The sequence below is a fragment of the Cnephaeus nilssonii genome (assembly GCF_951640355.1).
Source record: "Cnephaeus nilssonii genome assembly, chromosome: 8".
NCBI lineage: Eukaryota > Metazoa > Chordata > Mammalia > Chiroptera > Vespertilionidae > Cnephaeus > Cnephaeus nilssonii.
Window position 1 is genome coordinate 1,743,516 of NC_137079.1, and position 25,978 is coordinate 1,769,493.

Here is a 25,978-nt window from a genome sequence, read left to right on the forward strand (position 1 = left end):
TGTCACTTGTCTCACACGTGTTCCCACAGGTGCGCACATCCGCTTCCTGAACTTCTCCACGGAGGCCAACCACGACTTCCTGGAGATCCAGAACGGGCCGCACCCCACCAGCCCGCTGCTCGGCCAGTTCAGCGGCCCCGACCTGCCGGCCGCGCTGCTCAGCACCACGCACGAGACCCTGGTCCGCTTCTCCAGCGACCACTCCCAGAGCCGGCAGGGCTTCCGGCTGGCCTACCGAGGTGAGGGCCCGCCCGCCGCCTGTTGGTCAGAACCAGTACTGCTGGACTCATTGGGGGGGCTCTGCGGACCCCTGGTGGGGTCACTGCTGTCCTTGTCCTGTCAGGAAGGACACAGACCCCGAGGGCACAGCCCACACCGTCCTCGCTGCCCACCCGCTGCCCTCGCTCCCCGTGGCCACCACCACCCTCCTCCAGGCCACGTGGCTTCATGGTCACGTTGCCTCCTCGCCTGCCATGTGTCCGCCTCGCTACATGGAGGCCGGGTCCCTCCAGGACGGCGGTGTGGGGCGCCCCTCCATCACGCAGTGGGTGAGGCCGTGTCTCCCGCACTGACCTCCCAGCCTGAAGGCAGAGCCTGGTACTGTCCAGCCCCTGTTCCAATTAAGCCGGGAGGAAATGTGTTGAGCGAGCTGTATTCTCTCCTGAACGGTCAAAGCATGAGATCGCTAAGAAAGGTTCGGATCACCCATTCTAGCGTTTTTGACATGTGAAAAGTTCAACATTTTCATTCCACAGCAAATCACTCAGCTGGCCTTTTCCTGACTATTGTTAAGTCGGATGAAGTTGAAAATGTCAAAAGTAGAGCCTGTTTCTTTTAACGTGGCTAAATCACTTGTTTTCTCAAAGATAGAGCTAACTATTTCATTGCTGAAGGAACTTTTAGACCATGTTACTTAAGTTGTTCCTATAAATTGTAAGTGTAGATTTCCAGACTTGGGGTCTCTTAAAACAGGAACCCAGATCGAAGGGGGAAATTAAAGAGGGAGATGAGGCGGCTGTGAGGACTGCGACAGAACTCGCATTGTGATTGGAAACTAAATTCACTTTTTAAAAAAATTTAACAAATTTAAGAATAGAATACTCACATGTTAAATAACAATAAAAATAGGATATTGGGGGGGGGGGAATCTCATGGGAGTATTGTTTGCCATGTAGTTTTAGAACTATATTTTATCTCACATAATAACTTCTAACCTCCATATAGCTAAAAAAACGTTTGCTTTACTTCTCCCGATAGTTTTCAGGTCATGTTGCTAAGGCCATGTCCACACAGTTCCACAGTCACCGATTTGTTCCATCAAAAAATGGCCTAAAAACCCACCCAGGGTCCCTGAACGAATCATCCAGACCAGAGCTCACACGTTACTGCCATGGGTGAGCACGGTGTGGACATTTCTAAATTGTCTAGATGTGGAACTAGAAGCCACATACTCTGTGAGATGCCCACAGACCCACTCTCCTTTCTGCTCTTGCCATGTGAGCCTCTGGACTATTTACCCAGCAGCCCCTGGGGTGTCCGCGTGGAGGCCCCTTTCACAGTCGGAGACCATTGGCTCCCGAGTTCCCTCCGCTGCTGCGGCCGTGGCCCCCGGTGCCTCCTGCCTCTGGGCTGGGGGCGTCATCGAGGCCACAGATCTGGTTGGCTGAGCGAACGCTTTATTTACTCGACGGCTGACTGGACGTGTAAGGATCCGCATTTGAAAAATCCTACACAATATGTTTTTCTCATCAGTAATTAATGGGCTGTACTCGAGCGAGACCAGATAAACAAAACAGAAAAGACAGAGCATGGATTGGAGGCGCTGTCCCTGCTCACAGGGGGTCGTTTCTGGCAGGGACGGTGATGAGGTAGTTTATCGTTTTACCACGAGGACAAACTAGAGGTGACGCCCCCGGCTCTGTATGTCACACCCGCGTTCCTCCGTCCCGCAAGCGATTTGTACGTTGAGCGCCCACGGACTGACTCAGCGGAAGGCGTGTGAATCAGCAGACAGCCTGTCACTCTCCGCGTGTCTCTGTCATTCTTCCTCCCCCCCCCCCCCGCCCCGGTCGTATATCGATGGCCCCTTGAAGGTCAAAGATGTCGCTGGCAGAGGTAGCTGTCGCGGAGTTAAATGACTCCTCCCGAGACTGAGAAATGAAGTTCAAGAACCACGCTCCATAAAACCGCGTGCACGTGCCTTCCTTCTGACTCCAGAGCTGGAGAGCAGATGACGGGGGGAGGTTGGTGTCAGCTGATGAGATCAGTGTCAGAAAGCATCGTGGCCGATAGCCGGATGGCGGCGTGGCCCCCGGGGGTTACAGCTGTCATTTAGACACGGGGGTCACATCAAGCACCGAGCATCGAAACACGGACGCAAATACTGCGTGAGACTGCCCCGTGGGAACAACAGAGGCTCCCCTGGTCCGAGCGAAGGAACCCCGGGAGGGATGAGGTTCTGTGTGCTGGCTGACATGCATGGCATCGGTTTGGCCTCATGGTGCTTAGATTTCTTTATACTGTTTTTGAAATTGAGAACTTTAGGGGCTTGCTTTACTGTTTTGGTTTCTGTCATTTGACATTGGGAGAAATTGAATATTTATCTCCTCCTCCCTCCCTCTCTCTGCGTCTTTCTTTTTCTTTGTTGCATCATAAAGCATCGTTGTTCAACGCGAAACACTTAAAGAGCGGGAAGTGCGTGGCCTCAGGAGATGAGAGGGCTTTTGGTCAGAGTCCCGCTCTTCCACTTTCCTCCTGGCGAATGTCCAGAGTGCCTTTACAAACAAAAAGCAGCCCTGGCCAGTTGCTCAGTGGTTAGAGCGCCAGCCCATGGACCGAAGGGTCTAGGGTTCAATTCCCAGTCAAGAGCACATACCTCATTTGTAGGTTCATCCTCACCCAGACAGGGCTCATGCATGCCGTAGGCGACCGATCGACGTTTCTCTCTCTCTCCCCCTCCTCCCTCCCTCCTACTCCCTCTAGAAATCAATGGAAATAATATCCTTGGGTGAGGATAAAAATAAAAAATAAAAACATTGTCAAATGTATTTTGGGTACGGGTTTTATTACTCTAATGCACACGGTAAGTATAAAATGCAAATTGTTATAATTCTACTACTACTAATAGTTATTGTTTTACTTCGCATGGCAACTGGCAACTTGGAAAATGTATTTTTAAGACAATATCTAAAAGTTCATCTCCAGAAGCTAAATGTAACCATTCTCCTCCTCTGCATTCCAGACTAACACACGTGGTATTCATGAGCTGACTGTGTGTGTTTTCTGCCTGTGACTAACTCAAGTGGTATTCATGAGCTGACTCTGTGTTTCAGCCCGTGACTAACTCAAGTGGTATTCATGAGCTGACTCTGTGTTTCAGCCCGTGACTAACGTGGTATTCATGAGCTGACTCTGTGTTTCAGCCCATGACTAACTCACGTGGTGTTCATGAGCTGACTGTGTTTTCAGCCTGTGACTAACTCACGTGGTATTGATGAGCTGACTCTATGTGTTTCAGCCTGTGACTAACTCACATGGTATTGATGAGCTGACTCTATGTGTTTCAGCCTGTGACTAACTCACATGGTATTGATGAGCTGACTCTGTGTTTCAGCCTGTGACTAACTCACATGGTATTGATGAGCTGACTCTGTGTGTTAGCCCATGACTAACTCACGTGGTATTGATGAGCTGACTCTGTGTGTTTCAGCCTGTGACTAACTCACATGGTATTGATGAGCTGACTCTGTGTGTTAGCCCATGACTAACTCACATGGTATTGATGAGCTGACTCTGTGTGTTTCTGCCTGTGACTAACTCACATGGTATTGATGAGCTGACTCTGTGTGTTAGCCCATGACTAACTCACGTGGTATTGATGAGCTGACTCTGTGTGTTTCAGCCCATGACTAACTCACATGGTATTGATGAGCTGACTCTGTGTGTTAGCCCATGACTAACTCACGTGGTATTGATGAGCTGACTCTGTGTGTTTCAGCCTATGAGCTGCAGAACTGCCCGGACCCGCCCCCCTTCCCCAACGGGTACGTGGTCGGCTCCGACTACAGCGTGGGCCAGTCGATCTCCTTCCAGTGTTACCCCGGGTACATTCTCATCGGCCACCCCGTCCTCACCTGTCAGCACGGGACCGACAGGAGCTGGAACCACCCTTTCCCCCGGTGTGACGGTAGGTCAGCCGTTCCTCCCGGGAGCCACGTAGCTCTTCCTGTAGAGAAGGGCCCTTAACTATTACAGGAACGCATGCGAGAATGCATTAATTTGTTCAAGAAATATTTATTGGGATCTATTATGCCAATTCATTCTACTTAGGATTCAGGACCACGTCTTGGGCCAGTAGGTTAAAAAAAGAGGAATAAATCAGTCTTGCCCCCAAGGAAATGACGAGGATGTCATAATAAACACAAATATTTGTTATGCCAGACCAGAGACAAGCCGACTGCTTGGATGGGTTTCAGATACGGAAGATGGTGTTTGCTTGGGAAGGGAAAGGCCATGTTTAGGGTGAGAGCGGTACCTAGCTTTCCACCACCTGTGAGATTAGAGGCGGGAGGGTGAGTATCAATTCTACCCCAGAGATTTTTTATGGCTTAACTTCTGTCATCATCGGATACTGCTTCTCCATTTCAGAAAACTGTTTAATTTGGGGGGTGGGGCTTGAAGCACGCATACTGTTTTGCGACTGGGAGGTAGGGACCGTCCGGGGAGAAGAAAAGGGTCTAAGCAAAGGCTTAACGGAGGACCCTCTTAGGGAAAATAAAGCGGCGGTGTCCGCTGGTGGTGGGGAGGGTTCCTGGAGCAGCTGGAGTCGGGCTGATGGGCGTGGCAGGGGGCGTGGTGTCTGCCCCCTGGGACCTCCTGTTGGCTGCTGGATGCTGAGGATAACTGGGGGATGTTTGCAATGTCAGGGTCATGTAAACAGATCGAGGACTTTGTTTATGAAGAGTGCATATCAAACAGAGAAGTCACTGGAGCCCTCATATTTCCACATTATACATGCAGTAGCCCTGAATCAAAAAATCAAGAACATGCTCACTCTGCGGACCTTTGAAATGTTAAACACTCGTGCCCCACTGCATGGAGGGAATGGGGACTGGCTGTGCTCGAATTTCTACTGAGGAAGGAAAAAGGAAAGAACAACATCAATGGGTGCTTTAAACCCTAGTTTTCAACTGTATTTTTCCATTCTATACCATTATAAAAGCAACTGCAGCAAACTTTAGCTGAATTTTATTTTACATATTTATTTTTAAATATTTTTTATTGATTTCAGAGAGGAAGGGAGAGGGAGAGAGATAGAAACATCAGTGATGAGAGAGGAACATCAATCAGCTGCCTCCTGCATGCCCCCTGCTGGGCATGGAGCCCATAACCGGGCACGTGCCCAGACTGGGCATCAAACCCTGGCCTCCTGGTGCACGGACAAAGCTCCACCTCCTGAGCCACACCGGCCAGACCTTAGCTGCATTTTAAAGATTATCTTAGCCTAACACAGATCTAATCATTCAAAATTACTTAATAGTGTAATGCACGTTTAAAATAGCACATTAAAATTATTTTTTAAAACTAAGAATAGCAGTTGCATACCTGGTGTTTCATTAAATCACTTAAAAGACCTTTCATCCTATTCCCCATTATATTTATATGCATAAATTACTGTGAATTGTCAGGATTAAACCCTTTTTTAAATTTGTAATTTTTGCCAGAATCTTTTCATATGTAAATGGAGGACTTCTTGGCTTGCTATAAAAAATAGAATTAAGTATTTAATTACATTTCATTACTTTTTCAAGCCCAGTTTCCCATGTGGCAGAAACTGCTGGCTCTGAGGTATCTGACGGGTGTGAAGGTAACTCCACGCATCTTTTCTGTGGCCTGAGGGTGGCGCCACCTTTTGCACCTGCGTCAGAGCATGCAGTGCCCCCAGCGTCAGCTAAGCTGCGGAGCTGTGGTCCTCCTGCATGCAGCTCGCCTGCCACCACGGGGTCGTTTGGGGGGTACCCAAAGCCGCCCCGAGGCTGGACAACACACTGGGACTCAGGACCCCTAAGCTATTGGGCTCAGGGGGCTGGTTTACAACAGGGAAAGGCCAGGAAGTCACCACGGGAAAGAGGGGCAGGCAGGGTGGGGGGCGCGTCCAGGAGGCCCCGGGCTCTCAGAACTGACCGGGGACAACATGCACAGACTATGACCAACCTGGGGCTCCCTGGGCCTTCGTGTCCCGGGTTTTTATGACATGGGAGGGGCCGGTAAACCATCCATTGGCGATACCAGTTTCCAGAACACCTGATACCCTGAGGAAGGTCCCACCCAGTCACCTGGCTGGGCGTCCTGGTGGCCAGTCCTGCCCTCAGCCTGTTGGGTGTGGCCAGCCCCCAGGGGAGACAGACAGTCCCGTCAGGGGTGCCCAAGGCGAACGACAGGCCTGTCCTTGGGCGAGGTCAGATGATTTAATGCCGTGGTCGGCAAACGGCGGCTCGCGAGCCACATGCGGCTCTTTGGCCCTTGAGTGTGGCTCTTCCACAAAATATCATGGGCGGGCGCGCACGTACAGTGCGATTGAAACTTCGTGGCCCCTGCGCAGAAGTCGGTTTTCGGCTCTCAAAAGAAATGTCAATCCTTGTCCTGTTGATATTTGGCTCTGCTGACTAATGAGTTTGCCGACCTCTGATTCAATGCACAGATGTTTTTACCATAGTACCTCTCTCCATGCCTAGACAGTCCTAACCAGAATAAGAAGCACAATATGAGGTTCATGTAAAATTTTGTCCTCAATAAATTTTCTAAGTATCATTCAGTGTGTATCTAACAACCTCCATATTAAATTAAATTCAGAATTTCAGCAGAGGGCATTGTTTTCGAACAAGTTTACTTGATTCCTGGGAGGCGTGTTTCCCAAAAGACCTATAATTAAAAAGGCGCTTTTCCTGAGAATGGAGGTCTGCGCGGGGATCGGCGGGGCGTCGGAGACACAGGTCCCCTCACAGGACAGGGGCTGGGCCGCTCGCCCTGCACCCTCCGTGGAACGGCCTTTATCACCCGGAGGGTTCGGGCCCTCAGGGCTGCGGTGGGACACAGGGCAGCGGTCCCGAGAGGCCACCTCACAGGCCCAGCCCCGTGGGCCTCAGGAGGATCTTAGGAAAAAAATAGAAGCTCTGAACAGCTTCTGGGTGTCTTTATTAAAAACGGCAATTCGGACAATTAAGATTCAAGAATTCTAAATCTTAAAGCATCAACCTGCACAGAATATATTAAGCCAGTTTGTATGGACATGCTTGAAAGAGTAATATGTTCATTTGCATAAGGATCTATTTTGTAAGTTAGTATATTTCAAACTCATCTGGGAAAAAAATGGACCAAAAGCATAATAACCTTGAAATAAATAAGAGAGTGTGTCTGAGAGTGACGAGAATGCCGAGACTGTGTTCATTTTGCCAGTAACTTATAATTATACTGACGTCTCCGTTCTTAAGAAAAGTGGGTTATAATTGTTAAAGTGGTGTTTAAAAGACTGTGGTTTATTAATGTGCTGAATGTAATTTGATAATTAAATATACATCTATACTTACAAATTGTAGCTCAAAATTTTAAAGTATTTTGTTAATTAATCCTTTTCCACTGAAATATTTATGTCAATGTTCTTTTACGGTCTTTTTACAAATGTAAACGCTGTCGTCTGACACCTCGCTTTACAGGCATCAGTGCCTGTGGCGGGAGCCGCGGGGACAGAGGGGATGACTAGGACAGCACGTGGCAGCCAGTGTGTGCGCAGTTCTTTTAAAGGGACAGACTTTGCCAGCAGAAAGCCCCTTGATTGCATAGTTGACATGAGAAGTCCAACCAGCCAGAAGTATATGCTGGCCCTGGCGGTGTGGCTCAGAGGTGAGCCTTGTCCACGCACCAGAGGTCGCTGGTCCAATGGTCCCGGGTCACGGGTCAGGGCACATGCCCTGGTTTCAGGCCTCATCCCCAGCCGGGGGCGTGCAGGAGGCAGCTGCTCTCTGTGTCTCGTTCTCATCCATGTTTCTCTCTCATACATGTTTCTCTCTCTCTAAAATCCTATCTAATAAAAGGGTAATGTGCACATTAACCGTCACTCCATCACAAAGATGGCAGCGCCCATAGCCACAAGATGGCGGCGCCCAGTCCTCTCAGCCCCGCAGGAGTTCTCCAGTCCCGGCGGGGGGGGGGGGGGGGCAGCCGCTGAGAGTGGGCCGCATGAGCTGCCTGGCAGAAAGCGTGCTTCGGCGACGAAGCGAGCGTTCCACCCCGGCCGCGGAGGGCCTCTGGGCAGCGGGCACAGAGCGGCCAGGCCCTGCAGAGAGCTACTGGTGCACGGATTCGTGCCAGGGCTAGTAGTAAAATATAAATTATCATGTGCGTATTTTGAAAGTTAAGATCCACCAAGTGGATTGATAAAGACAGGAAGCCCCTTCCCCGAGGGTTTGGAGGCTGCGACGTCTGCGTGAGTTTAGAAGGAAGAGGTCGGTTCTCCTGGAGGCCCCGTGGGAGGCCAGCATCTGAGCTCTGCAGGCAGGGAGAGCGGCTGCATGAGGTGCGGACGGGAGAGGAGAGGACGGGAGAGGTGCGGACGGGAGAGGAGAGGACGGGAGAGGAGAGGGACGTTTCCCGGGCCACCAACCGGCTTGTGTGACTGGGGGGCTCCGTGGCCCCACGTTGCAGGTTGTTAAGTACTTTGCTAGGTGATCAATCAAAGTTTGTCCGACTCCAAACCCCACGTATAACTACACCGTGAAACTCGCCGGATGTTGTGCACAGCCCCTGCTGCTGATGGATTTATCCCAGACCCCAGCCAGTCTACCCGCCTGACCGTCCCGCCGCCTGAGACCGCCTGCACCGTGACGCGGCCGCCACTGTGCCATCATGACCTTCATGGTCAGGGAGCTTTACTTCCTATTTTTTCACGTGTTTTGGCCTCTTTGTTCCACTTAAATTCTGCACCGCTGGCGGCAAGTCTTTGAAAGCCCCACACGAGTCCTGCTGGTAACACACGCGTCGCGCACCCGTCGGCGTTCCGTTCCATGAAGAAGCCTCTGTGTCCGGGTTTGCCATGTGATGCCGCCATGTGAGTGACAGCACACATCTCAGGTGGTTCTGCTAACGTGTGGCCATTTCATCTTTTATGAACAAAAGAGCGATTGCCATGGCGACAGCGGATCAGCGTGGGAAGTGACGTGGGAGCGCCTGCGGGTGATGGCTCTCGTGGCTGAGCGCTGGTGGATCGGCGCGGGAGTGACGCCACGCGCACGGCTTTTCTCCTCCCTCCAGGCGAGATGTGCGAGGCGGCGCTAGTGTTTCTGTTTTACAGCAAATAGACAGAATGCCGCGGCCTCGGCCCATGAAATAGGCTTCGAAATCTCACTTAGACAAGACACGTCCGTTCCTGCTTAAGCATCGTCCCCTCCTAATCCCGCTGGGACCGCCGGGGCTGTCAGCTCAGGCGGGGGACCGACCCGGGCTTTCCCTCCCGCACCCAGGCTTTCCCGTTAACGGCCGGGTGGCTGTGGCCTAGGAGCCGGCCAGTTTGGCCCATGTGTTACCCCAACAGGCGGCTGAGAAGCACAGTCCTCCGAGACTGTAGGGTTTAGGGGGATCGTTCTGACGACGTGGTCCCTGGGGACGGTTCCTAACCATTCTTCTCGGGGACCCTGTCGGCTGAGGGTGCCAGGAGCTCGGGGACCCTGTCGGCTGAGGGTGCCAGGAGCTCGGGGACCCTGTCGGCTGAGGGTGCTAGGAGCTCTGGGACCCTGTCGGCTGAGGGTGCCAGGAGCTCGGGGACCCTGTCGGCTGAGGGTGCCAGGAGCTCGGGGACCCTGTCGGCTGAGGGTGCCAGGAGCTCGGGGACCCTGTCGGCTGAGGGTGCCAGGAGCTCGGGGACCCTGTCGGCTGAGGGTGCCAGGAGCTCGGGGACCCTGTCGGCTGAGGGTACCAGGAGCTCGGGGACCCTGTCGGCTGAGGGTGCCAGGAGCTCGGGGACCCTGTCGGCTGAGGGTGCCAGGAGCTCGGGGACCCTGTCGGCTGAGGGTGCTAGGAGCTCGGGGACCCTGTCGGCTGAGGGTGCCAGGAGCTCCCTGCGTCCCTTTAACGCTGACCGTTTGTCCTCGTGGCCTCTGCTCCCCTCAGCCCCCTGCGGCTACAACATCTCGGCTCCCAACGGCACCATCTACTCGCCCGGCTTCCCCGAGGAGTACCCGGTGCTGCAGGACTGCCTGTGGCTGCTCACCGCGCCGCCCGGCCACGGCATCTACATCAACTTCACGCTGCTGCAGACCGAGGCCATCAACGACTACATCGCCGTGTGGTAGGCCGCCCCGCAGTGACCATTCCAGACACCCCTGTGCCCTCCCAGACACCCCTGTGACCTCCCAGACACCCCTGTGACCTCCCAGACACCCCTGTGACCTCCCAGACACCCCTGTGCCCTCCCTGACACCCCTGTGACCTCCCAGACACCCCTGTGACCTCCCAGACACCCCTGTGACCTCCCAGACACGCCTGTGCCCTCCCAGACACCCCTGTGACCTCCCAGACACCCCTGTGCCCTCCCTGACACCCCTGTGCCCTCCCAGACACCCCTGTGCCCTCCCAGACACCCCTGTGACCTCCAGTCACCCCTGTGACTGACTCAGACACCCCTGTGCCCTCCCTGACACCCCTGTGCCCTCCCAGACACGCCTGTGCCCTCCCAGACACCCCTGTGACTGACTCAGACACCCCTGTGCCCTCCCTGACACCCCTGTGCCCTCCCAGACACCCCTGTGCCCTCCCAGACACCCCTGTGACTGACTCAGACACCCCTGTGCCCTCCCAGACACCCCTGTGCCCTCCCAGACACCCCTGTGACCTCCCAGACACCCCTGTGCCCTCCCAGACACCCCTGTGCCCTCCCAGACACCCCTGTGACTGACTCAGACACCCCTGTGCCCTCCCAGACACCCCTGTGACCTCCCAGACACCCCTGTGCCCTCCCAGACACCCCTGTGCCCTCCCTGACACCCCTGTGCCCTCCCAGACACCCCTGTGCCCTCCCAGACACCCCTGTGACCTCCCAGACACCCCTGTGACCTCCCTGACACCCCTGTGCCCTCCCAGACACCCCTGTGCCCTCCCAGACACCCCTGTGACTGACTCAGACACCCCTGTGCCCTCCCTGACACCCCTGTGACCTCCCAGACACCCCTGTGACCTCCCAGACACCCCTGTGCCCTCCCAGACACCCCTGTGACCTCCCTGACACCCCTGTGCCCTCCCAGACACCCCTGTGCCCTCCCAGACACCCCTGTGACTGACTCAGACACCCCTGTGCCCTCCCTGACACCCCTGTGACCTCCCAGACACCCCTGTGACCTCCCAGACACCCCTGTGACCTCCCAGACACGCCTGTGCCCTCCCAGACACCCCTGTGACTGACTCAGACACCCCTGTGCCCTCCCAGACACCCCTGTGACTGACTCAGACACCCCTGTGCCCTCCCTGACACCCCTGTGCCCTCCCAGACACCCCTGTGCCCTCCCAGACACCCCTGTGCCCTCCCTGACACCCCTGTGCCCTCCCAGACACCCCTGTGCCCTCCCAGACACCCCTGTGACTGACTCAGACACCCCTGTGCCCTCCCAGACACCCCTGTGACTGACTCAGACACGCCTGTGCCCTCCCAGACACCCCTGTGACTGACTCAGACACCCCTGTGCCCTCCCAGACACCTGTGCCCTCCCAGACACCCCTGTGACTGACTCAGACACCCCTGTGCCCTCCCTGACACCCCTGTGCCCTCCCTGACACCCCTGTGACTGACTCAGACACCCCTGTGCCCTCCCTGACACCCCTGTGCCCTCCCAGACACCCCTGTGCCCTCCCGGACACCCCTGTGCCCTCCCAGACACCCCTGTGACTGACTCAGACACCCCTGTGCCCTCCCAGACACCCCTGTGCCCTCCCAGACACCCCTGTGACTGACTCAGACACCCCTGTGCCCTCCCTGACACCCCTGTGCCCTCCCTGACACCCCTGTGACTGACTCAGACACCCCTGTGCCCTCCCGGACACCCCTGTGCCCTCCCAGACACCCCTGTGACTGACTCAGACACCCCTGTGCCCTCCCAGACACCCCTGTGCCCTCCCAGACACCCCTGTGACTGACTCAGACACCCCTGTGCCCTCCCTGACACCCCTGTGCCCTCCCTGACACCCCTGTGACTGACTCAGACACCCCTGTGCCCTCCCAGACACCCCTGTGCCCTCCCTGACACCCCTGTGACTGACTCAGACACCCCTTTGCCCTCCCAGACACCCCTGTGCCCTCCCAGACACCCCTGTGACTGACTCAGACACCCCTGTGACCTCCCAGACACCCCTGTGACCTCCCAGACACCCCTGTGCCCTCCCAGACACCCCTGTGACTGACTCAGACACCCCTGTGCCCTCCCCAGACACCCCTGTGACTGACTCAGACACCCCTGTGCCCTCCCAGACACCCCTGTGCCCTCCCTGACACCCCTGTGACTGACTCAGACACCCCTGTGCCCTCCCAGACACCCCTGTGCCCTCCCAGACACCCCTGTGACCTCCCAGACACCCCTGTGACTGACTCAGACACCCCTGTGACCTCCCAGACACCCCTGTGCCCTCCCTGACACCCCTGTGCCCTCCCAGACACCCCTGTGACTGACTCAGACACCCCTGTGCCCTCCCAGACACCCCCTGTGCCCTCCCTGACACCCCTGTGACTGACTCAGACACCCCTGTGCCCTCCCAGACACCCCTGTGACTGACTCAGACACCCCTGTGCCCTCCCAGACACCCCTGTGCCCTCCCTGACACCCCTGTGACTGACTCAGACACCCCTGTGCCCTCCCAGACACCCCTGTGACTGACTCAGACACCCCTGTGCCCTCCCAGACACCCCTGTGCCCTCCCAGACACCCCTGTGACTGACTCAGACACCCCTGTGACCTCCCAGACACCCCTGTGCCCTCCCAGACACCCCTGTGACTGACTCAGACACCCCTGTGACCTCCCAGACACCCTTGTGCCCTCCCAGACACCCCTGTGACTGACTCAGACACTCCTGTGACCTCCCAGACACCCCTGTGACCTCCCAGACACCCCTGTGACCTCCCAGACACCCCTGTGACCTCCCAGACACCCCTGTGCCCTCCCAGACACCCCTGTGACTGACTCAGACACCCCTATGACCTCCCAGACACCCCTGTGCCCTCCCTGACACCCCTGTGACTGACTCAGACACCCCTGTGCCCTCCCAGACACCCCTGTGCCCTCCCAGACACCCCTGTGACTGACTCAGACACCCCTGTGACCTCCCAGACACCCCTGTGCCCTCCCTGACACCCCTGTGCCCTCCCAGACACCCCTGTGACTGACTCAGACACCCCTGTGCCCTCCCTGACACCCCTGTGCCCTCCCTGACACCCCTGTGCCCTCCCAGACACCCCTGTGACTGACTCAGACACCCCTGTGCCCTCCCAGACACCCCTGTGCCCTCCCTGACACCCCTGTGCCCTCCCTGACACCCCTGTGCCCTCCCAGACACCCCTGTGACTGACTCAGACACCCCTGTGCCCTCCCAGACACCCCTGTGCCCTCCCTGACACCCCTGTGACTGACTCAGACACCCCTGTGCCCTCCCAGACACCCCTGTGACTGACTCAGACACCCCTGTGCCCTCCCAGACACCCCTGTGCCCTCCCTGACACCCCTGTGACTGACTCAGACACCCCTGTGCCCTCCCAGACACCCCTGTGACTGACTCAGACACCCCTGTGCCCTCCCAGACACCCCTGTGCCCTCCCAGACACCCCTGTGACTGACTCAGACACCCCTGTGCCCTCCCAGACACCCCTGTGCCCTCCCTGACACCCCTGTGACTGACTCAGACACCCCTGTGCCCTCCCAGACACCCCTGTGACTGACTCAGACACCCCTGTGCCCTCCCAGACACCCCTGTGCCCTCCCAGACACCCCTGTGACTGACTCAGACACCCCTGTGACCTCCCAGACACCCCTGTGCCCTCCCAGACACCCCTGTGACTGACTCAGACACCCCTGTGACCTCCCAGACACCCCTGTGCCCTCCCAGACACCCCTGTGACTGACTCAGACACCCCTGTGACCTCCCAGACACCCCTGTGCCCTCCCAGACACCCCTGTGACTGACTCAGACACCCCTGTGACCTCCCAGACACCCCTGTGACCTCCCAGACACCCCTGTGACCTCCCAGACACCCCTGTGACCTCCCAGACACGCCTGTGCCCTCCCAGACACCCCTGTGACTGACTCAGACACCCCTGTGACCTCCCAGACACCCCTGTGCCCTCCCAGACACCCCTGTGACTGACTCAGACACCCCTGTGCCCTCCCTGACACCCCTGTGCCCTCCCAGACACCCCTGTGACTGACTCAGACACCCCTGTGCCCTCCCAGACACCCCTGTGCCCTCCCAGACACCCCTGTGCCCTCCCAGACACCCCTGTGACCTCCCAGACACCCCTATCACCACCCAGACACCCCTGTGCCCTCCCTGACACCCCTGTGCCCTGCCAGAAACCCCTGTGACCTCCCAGACACCCCTGTGCCCTCCCAGACACCCCTGTGCCCTCCCAGACACCCCTGTGCCCTCCCAGACACCCCTGTGCCCTCCCAGACACCCCTGTGCCCTCCCTGACACCCCTGTGCCCTCCCAGAAACCCCTGTGACCTCCCAGACACCCCTGTGACCTCCCAGACACCCCCGTGCCCTCCCAGACACCCCTGTGCCCTCCCAGACACCCCTATGACCTCCCAGACACCCCTGTGACCTCCCAGACACCCCTGTGCCCTCCCAGACACCCCCGTGACCTCCCAGACACCCCTGTGACCTCCAGTCACCCCTGTGACCTCCCAGTCACCCCTGTGACCGCTCCCATATCCCTGAGGCACCAGACCCCAAGCTGAGGAAGGGTGTGAGGACGTGGCTGCCCCGAAGTGAAGGTGGACAAGTGGAGGATGACCTCACGTGGCCGGCCTGAGCTGGCTGTGCGGTGCCTGTACCCAGGATCGCTCTGACGCAGGGCGTATCCGGAGGCCATTTGTTTTACCGACTGAGAGTGATTTTTCCTTAAAGAAAAGCTGGCAAGCTCCTCTCATCATGAGAAAGGGATGCTTCCAGAACCACAGTTTCCCACAGATGGGAATATTTTATTCCATTTTTCAAAGTCATACCAATTCAGCGGCAGGATCTCCATAAGCCTCCCCCAGGGTCAGAGACGCCATGGGGTGTAGAGTGGACAGTGTGGGCTTGGAGAGGGGCTGACACCGGGCATTGCGGGCCCTGGAGTCCGTGGCCACGTCGCCCACACTCCCCGGGAAGGTCAGCTGGGGTGCAGGGGGTCCGCGGGCGTCTCCAGGTGTGTCCACAGCAGAGCCACCTGACAGAGGAGAAGGGGCGGCTCCTGGGAGCCCCCCGGGACCCCCTCCAGCGGTGCTGTCTCCGCAGGGACGGCCCCGACCAGAGCGCGGCCCAGCTGGGCGTCTTCAGCGGGAACACGGCCCTGGAGACGGCGCGCAGCTCCACCCGCCACGTGCTGCTCGGCTTCCACAGCGACTTCTCCAACGGCGGCTTCTTCGTCCTCAACTTCCACGGTGAGCCCCCCCCCCCGGGCCAGGCAGGGGTCCGCCTGCCGCGTCCCTGTCCCCACACCTCCCGGCCCAGCGGGGGCCCGCGAGCTGTCTCGCCTGGGACGCCTTTTTAAAATGTATTTCATTGACTTCTGAGAGGAAGGGAGAGGGAGGCGCAGAGAGAGAAGCATCGATGAGGAGAGAGACCCACGGGGATCCAACCTGCAACCCGGACCTTGCCCTGACCGGGAATCGAACTGTGACCTCCGGGTTCGTAGGTCAATGCTCACCCATGGAGCCATTCCGGCCGGGCGGCTGGGACACTCTATTGTTTAGTGTCTTTATTATTTCCATCATTCTGAGCTGTGTTTGGCGACCAGCTTGGACTCATTCCAGGAGAAGTGTGCTGGACATGAAACTGATGTGGATGCCACGGACACGCGTGGCGATCTCACAGGTGCCCGCATGGCTCTGTGCGATTAGATGCGGCGAGGGTCAGCCTGAGGGCGGGGGAGTGGCCGCTGAGGGACCCGGAAAAAGCACGTGGGGCCCTCGCCTCTCGTGAAGATGAGGTCGGCCGCCAGGGAAGTCGCGGGGACGAGGGGCAGTGACCTTACGACCTGAACGTGGGCGTGGGACCAGGCCACGGACGGACCATCTCCCTTAGGAGTCCCACATGTGTGTACACATGTGTGTCGAGGGCAGCGTGTTTAAATCGTAGCTTCTCTGGCTGTGGATGCCCCCGGGCACTGACTTCCCTGTGAGCCGTGGAAGCTGAGAACGTCATCAATCCCCGCTCTCCTGCCGGACACCTCGGGGCCAGGGGCCAGCAGCACAGGGGCCGGACGGTGACTGCTTACGCGGCCACTGTGACCGCAGCTGCTCTTTCTCGTCACCCTTCAGCCTTTCAGCTCAAGAAGTGCCCGCCGCCCCCGGCCGTCCCGCAGGCGGAGCTGCTGCGCGAGGATGAGGACTTCGAGATCGGTGAGGGCGCGTCCGCGAGGCCAGCGGAGTCACGGGCTCTTCCCCCCACTACCCCCCCGCGGGAGACACTCCCCAGAGCGGGTGTTTGTCAGAATACCCCGCAGTCCCGCGGGGGAGCTACACGCCCAGGTCATGCACCCGACACACGTTTCCCTTTCGTCATGACTCTGGGTTCCGCCACGTGAAGTTCACTTTTGTCACTGGGAGCCCATTTCCCCCAGGCTCTGACTCCCCATGTTTTCCTCTTTTTTTTTTTTTTAAATATATTTTATTGATTTTTTACAGAGAGGAAAGGAGAGGGACAGAGAGCTAGAAACATCGATGAGAGAGAAACATCGACTAGCTGCCTCCTGCACACCCCCTACCGGGGATGTGCCCACAACCAAGGTACATGCCCTTGACCGGAATCGAACCTGGGACCTTTCAGTCCGCAGGCCGACGCTCTATCCACTGAGCCAAACCGGTTTCGGCAATGTTTTCCTCTTTTTGATATATATTTATGGATGTCAGAGAGGAAGAGAGAGGAGAGCGAGGTAGAAACATCAATGATGAGAGAGAATCATCCATCGACTGCCTCTTACACACCACACACTGGGGATCGAGCCCACCACCCGGGCCTGTGCCCTGACCAGGAATCCAACCGTGACCTCCTGGTTCCCAGGTCGATGCTCAACCACTGAGCCACACCGGCCAGGCCGTGTTTTCCTCTTGAGCAGCATTTTCCGAGGCCGCACACAGATACGTGGTTCCGTTAGGGAGGCAGGATCCTAACCTAGAACCTCGTCCCCGGTGGCTGAAACAATGGCCGGTGTACGGGGCCGCCCGCCCCCGCTGGGACCACCTGGTGAGCGTAGTGTGTGACGGGCGTGCGAGGCCTGCCTGTGACTCTGTGACAGGCCCCTCCTTTCCGTCAGCACTCTCCCGTTAGGACTCCCGCCCGGGACATGTCCGTGGAGCAGTCCCCGGGACCAGGGCTCCTCGGTGGCACGGACAGGCGCTCCGTCTTGTCTGTGGTGACGCCGTGTCTCAGGCCCGGGTCCAACCACGGACCTCCGTTCTCCTCCTCAGATGACAGAGTTAAGGGCGCCGTGTGCCCATCAGGCCAGGTCCTGCGCGGCCTCTCCGGAAGCCTAGAACCCGGCGCCCAGTTCCCGTGCCTCCCCGTGGCCCTGGGGGAAGGGGAAGGACTGGGACCGGTGGGGGGGAGTGGATGCCGCCCGTGACTTCCATCCTGACGCTGGTTGGGTGTCAGCCGTGTATTTAGGAATGAGGGCCTGAGCGGGGGATGTTTTGTCAGACGGTCTAGAATGAGGCTGGGCCTGGCTGGTTTGGGATAGAGCATCGACCTGCAGACTGAAGGGTCCCAGGTGCGATCCCCAGTCAAGAGCACATGCATGTGTTGCAGGTTCAATCCCCAGTAGGGGGCGTGCAGGAGGCATGATTCTCTCTCATCATGGATGTTTCTCTCTCTCTCTCCCTCTCCTTCCTCTCTGAAGTCATAAAAACATATTTAAAAATAGAAATAAATGAAAAGGAGGGTGGGCTTTGGTTCGGAGGGACGTGGTTTGCCCGCTGACGCTGCTGGCTAGTCAGCACCTGCGTCAGGCACCCGCCCTCTGAGGGCCGCGGGGACTCTTGCAGGGGACTCGGTGCGGTACGTCTGCCATCCCGGCTACGCGCTGTCGGGCTCGGACACGCTCACCTGCAAGCTTGGCGCCCAGCTGCAGTTCCAGGGTTCGCTCCCCGCGTGCGAAGGTACGTGAGCCCGGCCGCGGTGTCCGCGGCCCACGTGGAACACCGCACGCCCGGCGTGGTGGGGGGGGGGGGCTTCCTGGTATGGGTCTGGCCTCACCCTCCCTCTGGGCCCCGAGCCCCTGCAGTCACCGTCCCCTGCGCACAGAAGCCCCGGCCTCTCTGAGCGCTAGAACAGAAACCGCACCAGCCGAGAGGTCTTGGGGGTTTCAGACACACGGCAGCCGGTGCTGCCATCCGTGTTCACCGGGAATCCCGGGTCCCGCGTCTCCGTTTTCCTTCCATCCATCTCTCCCTCTCGCTGGGAATTTTGACCATTTCAAGCCTGAGCGAAGGCATCGCTCTACGTCTCCCACGTGCTCCCGCCGTGTGGTGTGTCCACAATTCGCTGGTGCTCACTGTGACATGCAGACACGCCGCCACGTCAGTGAACCACACATTTCTCTGTGGCATGTCTTTAAAGGGCGTGGGCCAGGCACAGGGACAGAGACGACGCACAGCAGCAGAGCGAGGGTTGAGGCTGAATCTGTGGGTTCAGTGGGTTTGAATATAATCACATTACTCTCAGAGTGTCGTTTAAAAGACACCGCTCCCAGTGCCGCAGGAAGCAAGAGGACCTGAGCCGACACAAATAAGTGAGACGGCCAGCACGCGGGAGAGGGGTTGCACTGCCTGCCTAAGCGCGGGCCGGCCCCGGGCTCTGTGGCTGGGAGCGTCGTCCCATACACCAAAAGGTTCCGGGTTCGAGCCCCAGTTGGGGCATGTAGGAAAGGCCACCAATACACTCCAATACTCTCTCTCTCTCTCTCTCTCTCTCTCTCTCTCTCTCTCTCTCTCTCTCCCTCTCCCTCTCTCTCTTTCTCTCTTCCTCCCTCCCCCTTCCTCTATCTCTTAAAAAAAAAAAAAAAACACGCTATGCCCTAGCTGTTGTGGCTCAGTGGATAGAGTGTCGGCCTGCAGAATGAAGGGTCCCGGGTTCGATTCCCGGTCAGGGCACATGCCCGGGTTGCAGGCTTGATCCCCAGTAGGGGGCGTGCAGGAGGCAGCCTTTCCATGATTGTCTTTCATCATGGATGTTTCTCTCTCTCCCCTCTCCCTTCCTCTCTGAAACCAATAAAAATATATTTTTTAAAAATGCAAAAAAGAAGCCAAAAAGCTAAGCTAAAGTTAATTATATTTTACGATTTCACATCAGGAGGCACATTGGGTTCCTTTAAGAAATGGAGGCTCCTTTCAGGCCCTGAGCTCCTCGGGGACCCTGGCACCTGCAGGCCCAGGTTCGGGGCGGGGGAATCCGCAATGGGTCTCAGCCTGGACCTGCTCCTCGGCCTCAGGCACAGCCCGAGCTCCCCTGCAGGCCTGGTTCCTCCCAAATACGCTCCCCTGCTGGCCTGGTCCCCCCAAAACTTCCCTCCCCTGGTGGCCCGGTCACCCCTAACTGCCCTCCCCTACTGGCCTGGTTCCTCCCAACTGCCCTCCCTGCTGGCCTGATTTCCCACAACTGCCCTCCCCTGCTGGCCCAGTCACCCCTAACTGCCCTCCCCTGCAGGCATGATCGCCCACAACTGCCCTCCCCTGCAGGCCTGGTCCCCCCCAACTGCCCTCCCCTGCAGGCCTGGTCCCTCCCAACTGCCCTCCCCTGCAGGCCTGATCGCCCCCAATTGCCCTCCCCTGAAGGCCTGATCTCCCCCAACTGCCCTCCCCTGCTGGCCTAATTGCCCACACTGGTCTCCCCTGCCGACCATCTTGTGATGGCCATCTTTGACCACATGGGGGCGGCCATCTTGTGTGTTGGAGTGATGGTCAATTTGCATATTACCTCTTTATTATATAGGATGTGCATCATTCTCTTATGCCATACATGCATCATTCTCTTATATGACTTACATATATGATTCTCTTGTAGGTCATATGTGTATCATTCTCTTATGTCATGCATGCATCATTCTCTTACATGCCGTACATGCGTCACTCTCTCCTGGCTGGCGGGGCGATGTTACCGTGTACTATTGTCAGTCAGCGCTGTCCCCTGCCGTGTACCCCGCCTTCCCTGGGTCAGAGGACAGTGGGAGCGCCTTTGCCTCCCTGCCCCGCACACGCAGGGAGGACGCTGACCTGCTGAGCGTTCACTTTGCGAAGGAGAACTCTCCCGTCCCTCCCAGCACAATGCCCGGCCAATGAGGTCCGCACGGAGTCTTCGGGGGTCATCCTCAGCCCGGGGTACCCCGGCAACTACTTCAACTCGCAGACCTGCTCCTGGACCATCCGCGTGGAACCCCGCTACAACATCACCCTCTTCGTGGACAGCTTCCAGAGCGAGAAGCAGTTCGACGCCCTGGAGGTGTTTGACGGTACGTTTCTCGTGGCGGTTTGCATCCCGGTGAACTCTGCCTGGGGTGCCAGCAACACCCTCATAGGGTTTTCGTCTCCCAAGAACGTGGAGACATTATCGCGTTAAACTGCATGTCCCCGGACGGGAAGTGAGTTGCTCTTGCACTGGGCGATCTCAGAGTCCGGGGCCCGCAAACCAGGAACCTTCGGTCAATGCGGCAGCCGTTAACCAATCAGAAAACGCGCAGTGCACTGACAGCGTGCTGCCAATCTTCCATCGTTCTTTACGTGGGATTTACGGCGGAGGCCCTCACACCTCCTCGCTTCTCGCTAAGAATTAGACTTATTCAGAAGCCCTTTTAGGAAGTTGAAGATTTAGGAAATAAAGGTACTCGATTCGATGTAAGTGACTACTTTACTAGAAATATATAGAGATAACGGCTCACAGAGATGTCTAGATGGTAAATGCTGCAGGGGTCTTTAATAAACAGTTTTTTTAATTAGTCTCATATATTTTTATATAATTCTAATAAACTTTTGAAAAATCCTCACCTGAGGATATGCATTTCATTGAATCGAGAGGGAGAGGAAGGGAGAAGGAGAGAGAGAGAGGGACATCATTCGGTTGCCTCCCCTGCGCACCCAGACCCGGGATCAAGCCCGCGGCCTGGGCATGTGCCCTGATTGGAAATACACTGTGACCCTTCAGAGTATGGGCTGGTCCTCTAACCATTGAGCCACCCCGGCCAGGACTCTACTAGACTTTCTAATAGAACAATGCGATACCGGAAATGAAAGTGTGGTGGAATCGTCAATTGGAACTGAAACTGATGTTGGTAATTTTATCATACCCCAGGAAATTAGACCAACATGCAATTACGGCTGCACATAATAATAGGGTTTTCACATGTTTGGAAAAATTTGTCACTATGTTCTGGTAAATAATCAATTCAGTGAACATAAATTTACTGTAATTGATTCCGATTCATTCTATGGGTGTTCATATGCCTTTTACTGGCTGGTGAATAGTAATAACCGAATTGCTCATATGGATAGACACTACATGGATTAACGTTAGTATGGCCAAGATGGAGTGCTAAGTTGGAAATTAAATTGACACGTACACACGTAGGAACGGAGTGTTCTCATTTTCAGAGGTATTTTCTTAAGCGTGCCGTCATCCCCCCTTATCCACCTTTTCAATTTCCCACTGACAACTGTGGTCCGAAATAGTAAGTGGAAAATTCTAGAAACAGTTTGAAAGTTGGAATTTGCGCTGTGTTCTGCATGGTGTGATGGAATCTCAGGGACCTCCTCGGTCCCCGGGACGTGAGCGTCCCTCTGCCCAGCATCTCCCCGTGGACAGCCTCCCTGCCGGTGACCTGCGGGTCCTGGGACCGCAGGCTGCGTCCCGGTCGCCCTTACTTTACGTAATGACGGTCCCGAAGCGCAAGGCGGGGGAGCTGCAGTTCAGGGGTGCCAGCGAGGAGCCCACGTCCTTCCTGCAAGCGGGGAGGGGGGAAGGTACAGGGAAAAGCATAGAAATACGGGGCTCGGCCCTGTCCGTGGTCTCAGGGGCCCACGGGCTGTGCATTGTGTACCCCAGTGACTGCTGCTTTAAAGGTGGGGTGCATCTGATTTAAGGGTGAGGGTGTCGATAGCACACACCCCTGAAATCGCTCCGGTGGGCTGTGCCTTTGTACCAGGTCAGGCATCTGCCGCTGTTTTCACCGGGAATTCTTTCCTCCACCTGGGGAAGGGCCAGCTCCGTGTGGGACGTGTGGAGCCCAGTGGGACACAATCAAAGCAGCCGTGCCGGGCAGGCGCCGTGTAGGCAGGTGCCGTGTCGGGCAGGCGCCGTGTAGGCAGGCGCCGTGTAGGCAGGTACTGTGTCGGGCAGGCGCCGTGTAGGCAGGTGCCATGTTGGCAGGTGCCGTGTTGGCAGGTGCGTGTCAGCATCTGTGTTTGTTTCACAGGCTCTTCCGGGCAGAGCCCCCTGCTCGTGGTGCTGAGCGGGAACCACACGGAGCAGGCGCACTTCACCAGCAGGGGCAACCAGCTGTTCCTCCGCTGGTCCACGGACCACGCCACCAGCAAGAAGGGCTTCAAGATCCGCTACTCAGGTGAGCGGGAGCCGGCGACTGCATGGAACGAGCATGAATGATCGCATTTTCATCAGATTAGAAAGCCCGGCTGGTGCGGCTCAGGGGCTGAGCGTCCACCTTGGAACCAGGAGGTCAGGGTTCGATTCCCGGTCAGGGCACATGCCCTGGTGCAGGCTCCATCCCCGGTAGGGGGCATGCAGGAGGCAGCCGATCCATGATTCTCTCTCATCACGGATGTTTCTCTCTCTCCCTCTCCCTTCCTCTCTGAAATCAATAAATATATTAAAAGGGAAAAATCAGGAAGATAGAAGCCTCGTTTTTGAAGATGAATAGTGAACTTCAGTAGAAATAATGTGACGGGAACGCTCTGCGTGATGTCTCTAAATGAAGTTAGGGAAAGAAAACTACCTGTGGGTTAATCATTTAAAACTATGTTGCTCATATCATCATCCATTGAACGCCATATCATGGAAAGCAAAGACATTTCCCAAAAGACAAAATTCCACAAATTAACCTTAAACTCTGTTTAGATGCTAAGGGCACAAACAGGAAGATACGATCATAATGCTGTTAATTCTATAAGTGATCCCCTGGTAAGGGCGGGTGTAGTTCTGTCAGACACCACCAACCGGCCCTCCGTGGGCGCGGCCTCACCTGTGGCTCCCAGCAGTGAGGGCGGTTCCTGCTCCCCTGAGTTCTCGGGGCGCGGGTGTGGGGGCACATTTTAGAGCCGGTTACACACTGTACCTGATTTCTTGTTATTCGAACAGCAGAGCCGTTCCCGACATCATCCACGCAGGGGGTGGTGGGTCACTTACGATTGTCTGTCTGTCTGTCTGTGTGTGCGTCTGTCTGCCTGTAGCCCCTTACTGCAGCCTGACCCACACGCCGAGGAACGGCGGCATTTTGAACAGGACGGCGGGGACGCTGGGCAGCACAGTGCACTACTCCTGCCAGCCCGGGCACCGCCTGGTGGGCCGCAGCAACGCCACGTGCACACGGAACCCCGTGGGCATGTTCCAGTGGGACGCCCTCCCTCCGCTGTGCCAGGGTAAGACGGCTCCTCCTCCACCTGAACCCCTTTCTGCCATCACGCTGACAGGGGCCGGAGCCGGGCTGCGGGGAAGCTGAGGGCGCACTGCGCGTGGGTTTGTAAGAGCACAGAGTCCACTCGGCGGGCGTGCCCGCAGTCCTGGCATCCACGCGGCTTCATCGCGCCTCGCCCGGAGCCAGAGGGGCCAGAGGGTCATTCTAACGCTCGCTGCGTTTCATTTCAAACGGAAAAATGTGTTTTCTCATTTAGGTTCAAAGTAATTGTTTTTACAGTTGAAGTCATTTAAGAAATCAACTACGAATACGAACTTTCCTTCTTTTAGGTTACAACTCGTTCTTGGAGCTATATGCTGTGGATTCATTTGCTTTTGGTCTCTCAAATCTAGGGCTTGTTAAAGTCGATTTCAATATTTTACGCCTTTTGTGTGTTTTTTCTGCCAAACACATAAAAGTCGGATTTTCAAAGACGGCATTTTAATTTTTAATTGAGGTCTTTGAAGTCATGAAGTGTTCAGAGTTTTGTCTGACTGAGGTTTACATTCCTGAGGAAATGTGTTGGCCTTTGAAGCTGATTATGATTTATAAATAGACCCTCCCCTGCTTTCCTCTCCTCCTCTCCTTCCTGGGATGTCAGCTTCTCTGGTTGCCTAGGAGCCAGTGGCAGACAAGGATCTCACTCAGAGCTCCGCCCCCTGGCCGCTAGGAGCCAGTGGCAGACAAGGATCTCACTCAGAGCTCCGCCCCCTGGCCGCTAGGAGCCAGTGGCAGACAAGGATCTCACTCAGAGCTCCGCCCCCTGGCCGCTAGGAGCCAGTGGCAGACAAGGATCTCACTCAGAGCTCCGCCCCCTGGCCGCTAGGAGCCAGTGGCAGACAAGGATCTCACTCAGAGCTCCGCCCCCTGGCCGCTAGGAGCCAGTGGCAGGCGTGGATCTCACTCAGAGCTCCGCCCCCTGGCTCAGTGCTCCCATCCCCCTCAGAAACCCTCTTTAATGCCAGGTGCGCACACAGGTCCATTAGGAAGGGTGATGATTTTTTTCTTTAAAACAAAAGTTTCTTTCGAAAGAAAAAACGCTTTTCATTTTCTTTAAATGTTGGCTCTTTAAATGAGTCACAGGCGGCTCTCCTCTGTGACTGAGAGCCGCCTGCTCGGGGCAGCCGTGGGCCGTGTCCTGGGCCCGGGGATCTGAGTGTGACCTGCCTGTGGGAGCCCCTTAGACGCTGGGGATAAAGGAGTCCCCGGTGGGGTCCTCACGGCTCCCTGGGCAGAGCCGCCTGGACGGGCCGGTGCTGCCGGGAGGGGGAGCGGCCTGCCCTGTGCGGGCTCCCTCTGGGACTTGTAGCCATTTCACCGGAGAGTTTGCTTATTTACCGTTCATTCGTTCGTTCTTTCTTTAAAGGGAGCCCCAGGTGAATGATGAGAGAGTAAGAGGGAACGTCACATTTTTCGGTGTTGTTATTGATCTTGAGAGAGAGGGGAAGAGAGGGGAGAGAAACATCGCTGGGAGAGCGAAGCACTGATTGGCTGCCTCCCGCACACTCCCTACCAGCCCCTGGCCATGTGCGCTGACTGGGGACCGAACCAGCAGCCTTTGGGTGCGTGGGAGGGTGCCCGCCCCCTGAGCGGCATGGGCCGGGGCCGGAGAAGGCGTCTTTGCCTCGCAGACGGGGCAGGACCGGAGCTGTGGTCGGGAGAAAGAAGTGCTTTGTGGGATTCTGCCCGTGGCGTGCTTCCCCAGCGTCCTTCCTCACGGGCCGCGTTTTCTCGCCCAGCCTTTGCCTTCAGAGCGATGGGCGCCGACCTCTGGCCCAGCCTCCTGACCCCGTGTCCCCCCGAACCCCCTGTAGCTCCGGCCGCGAGGCCCAGTCCCCGGGCAGGTGACTTATAAACTAACAGATGTTCGGATCGGGGATGCGTTGTAGCCTCGTTGCTGGCCTTTAACAGAACTTGTAGGAACGTGAGTCCGGGGGTGGCGGGGGGGTGCAGTGAATAAGAAGGGGGATTTGGGGACCGGAGTCAGGGGCTGCTCAACACCGAGGAGGCCACACGGCGACGGGTTCTGTGGCTGAGAGGGTGTCATGTGGCCCCTTTCTCCCGTGTTC

General features: G+C 56.8%; 1 protein-coding gene across 1 annotated transcript in view; it reads left to right on the top strand.

Annotated features, from left to right (window-relative positions):
- CSMD1 (CUB and Sushi multiple domains 1) overlaps nucleotides 1-25,978 on the top strand; it is a gene marked incomplete at its 5' end in the record, with an annotated part of 729,782 nt that overhangs the window by 655,806 nt on the left and 47,998 nt on the right. The window contains 9 exons of the mRNA XM_079779355.1: nucleotides 30-239; nucleotides 3,998-4,186; nucleotides 10,162-10,339; nucleotides 15,530-15,675; nucleotides 16,555-16,635; nucleotides 18,277-18,390; nucleotides 20,550-20,738; nucleotides 22,695-22,841; nucleotides 23,686-23,874. Coding sequence (XP_079635481.1) covers nucleotides 30-239; nucleotides 3,998-4,186; nucleotides 10,162-10,339; nucleotides 15,530-15,675; nucleotides 16,555-16,635; nucleotides 18,277-18,390; nucleotides 20,550-20,738; nucleotides 22,695-22,841; nucleotides 23,686-23,874 — 1,443 coding nt within the window. The remainder of the gene's footprint in view (nucleotides 1-29; nucleotides 240-3,997; nucleotides 4,187-10,161; nucleotides 10,340-15,529; nucleotides 15,676-16,554; nucleotides 16,636-18,276; nucleotides 18,391-20,549; nucleotides 20,739-22,694; nucleotides 22,842-23,685; nucleotides 23,875-25,978) is intronic.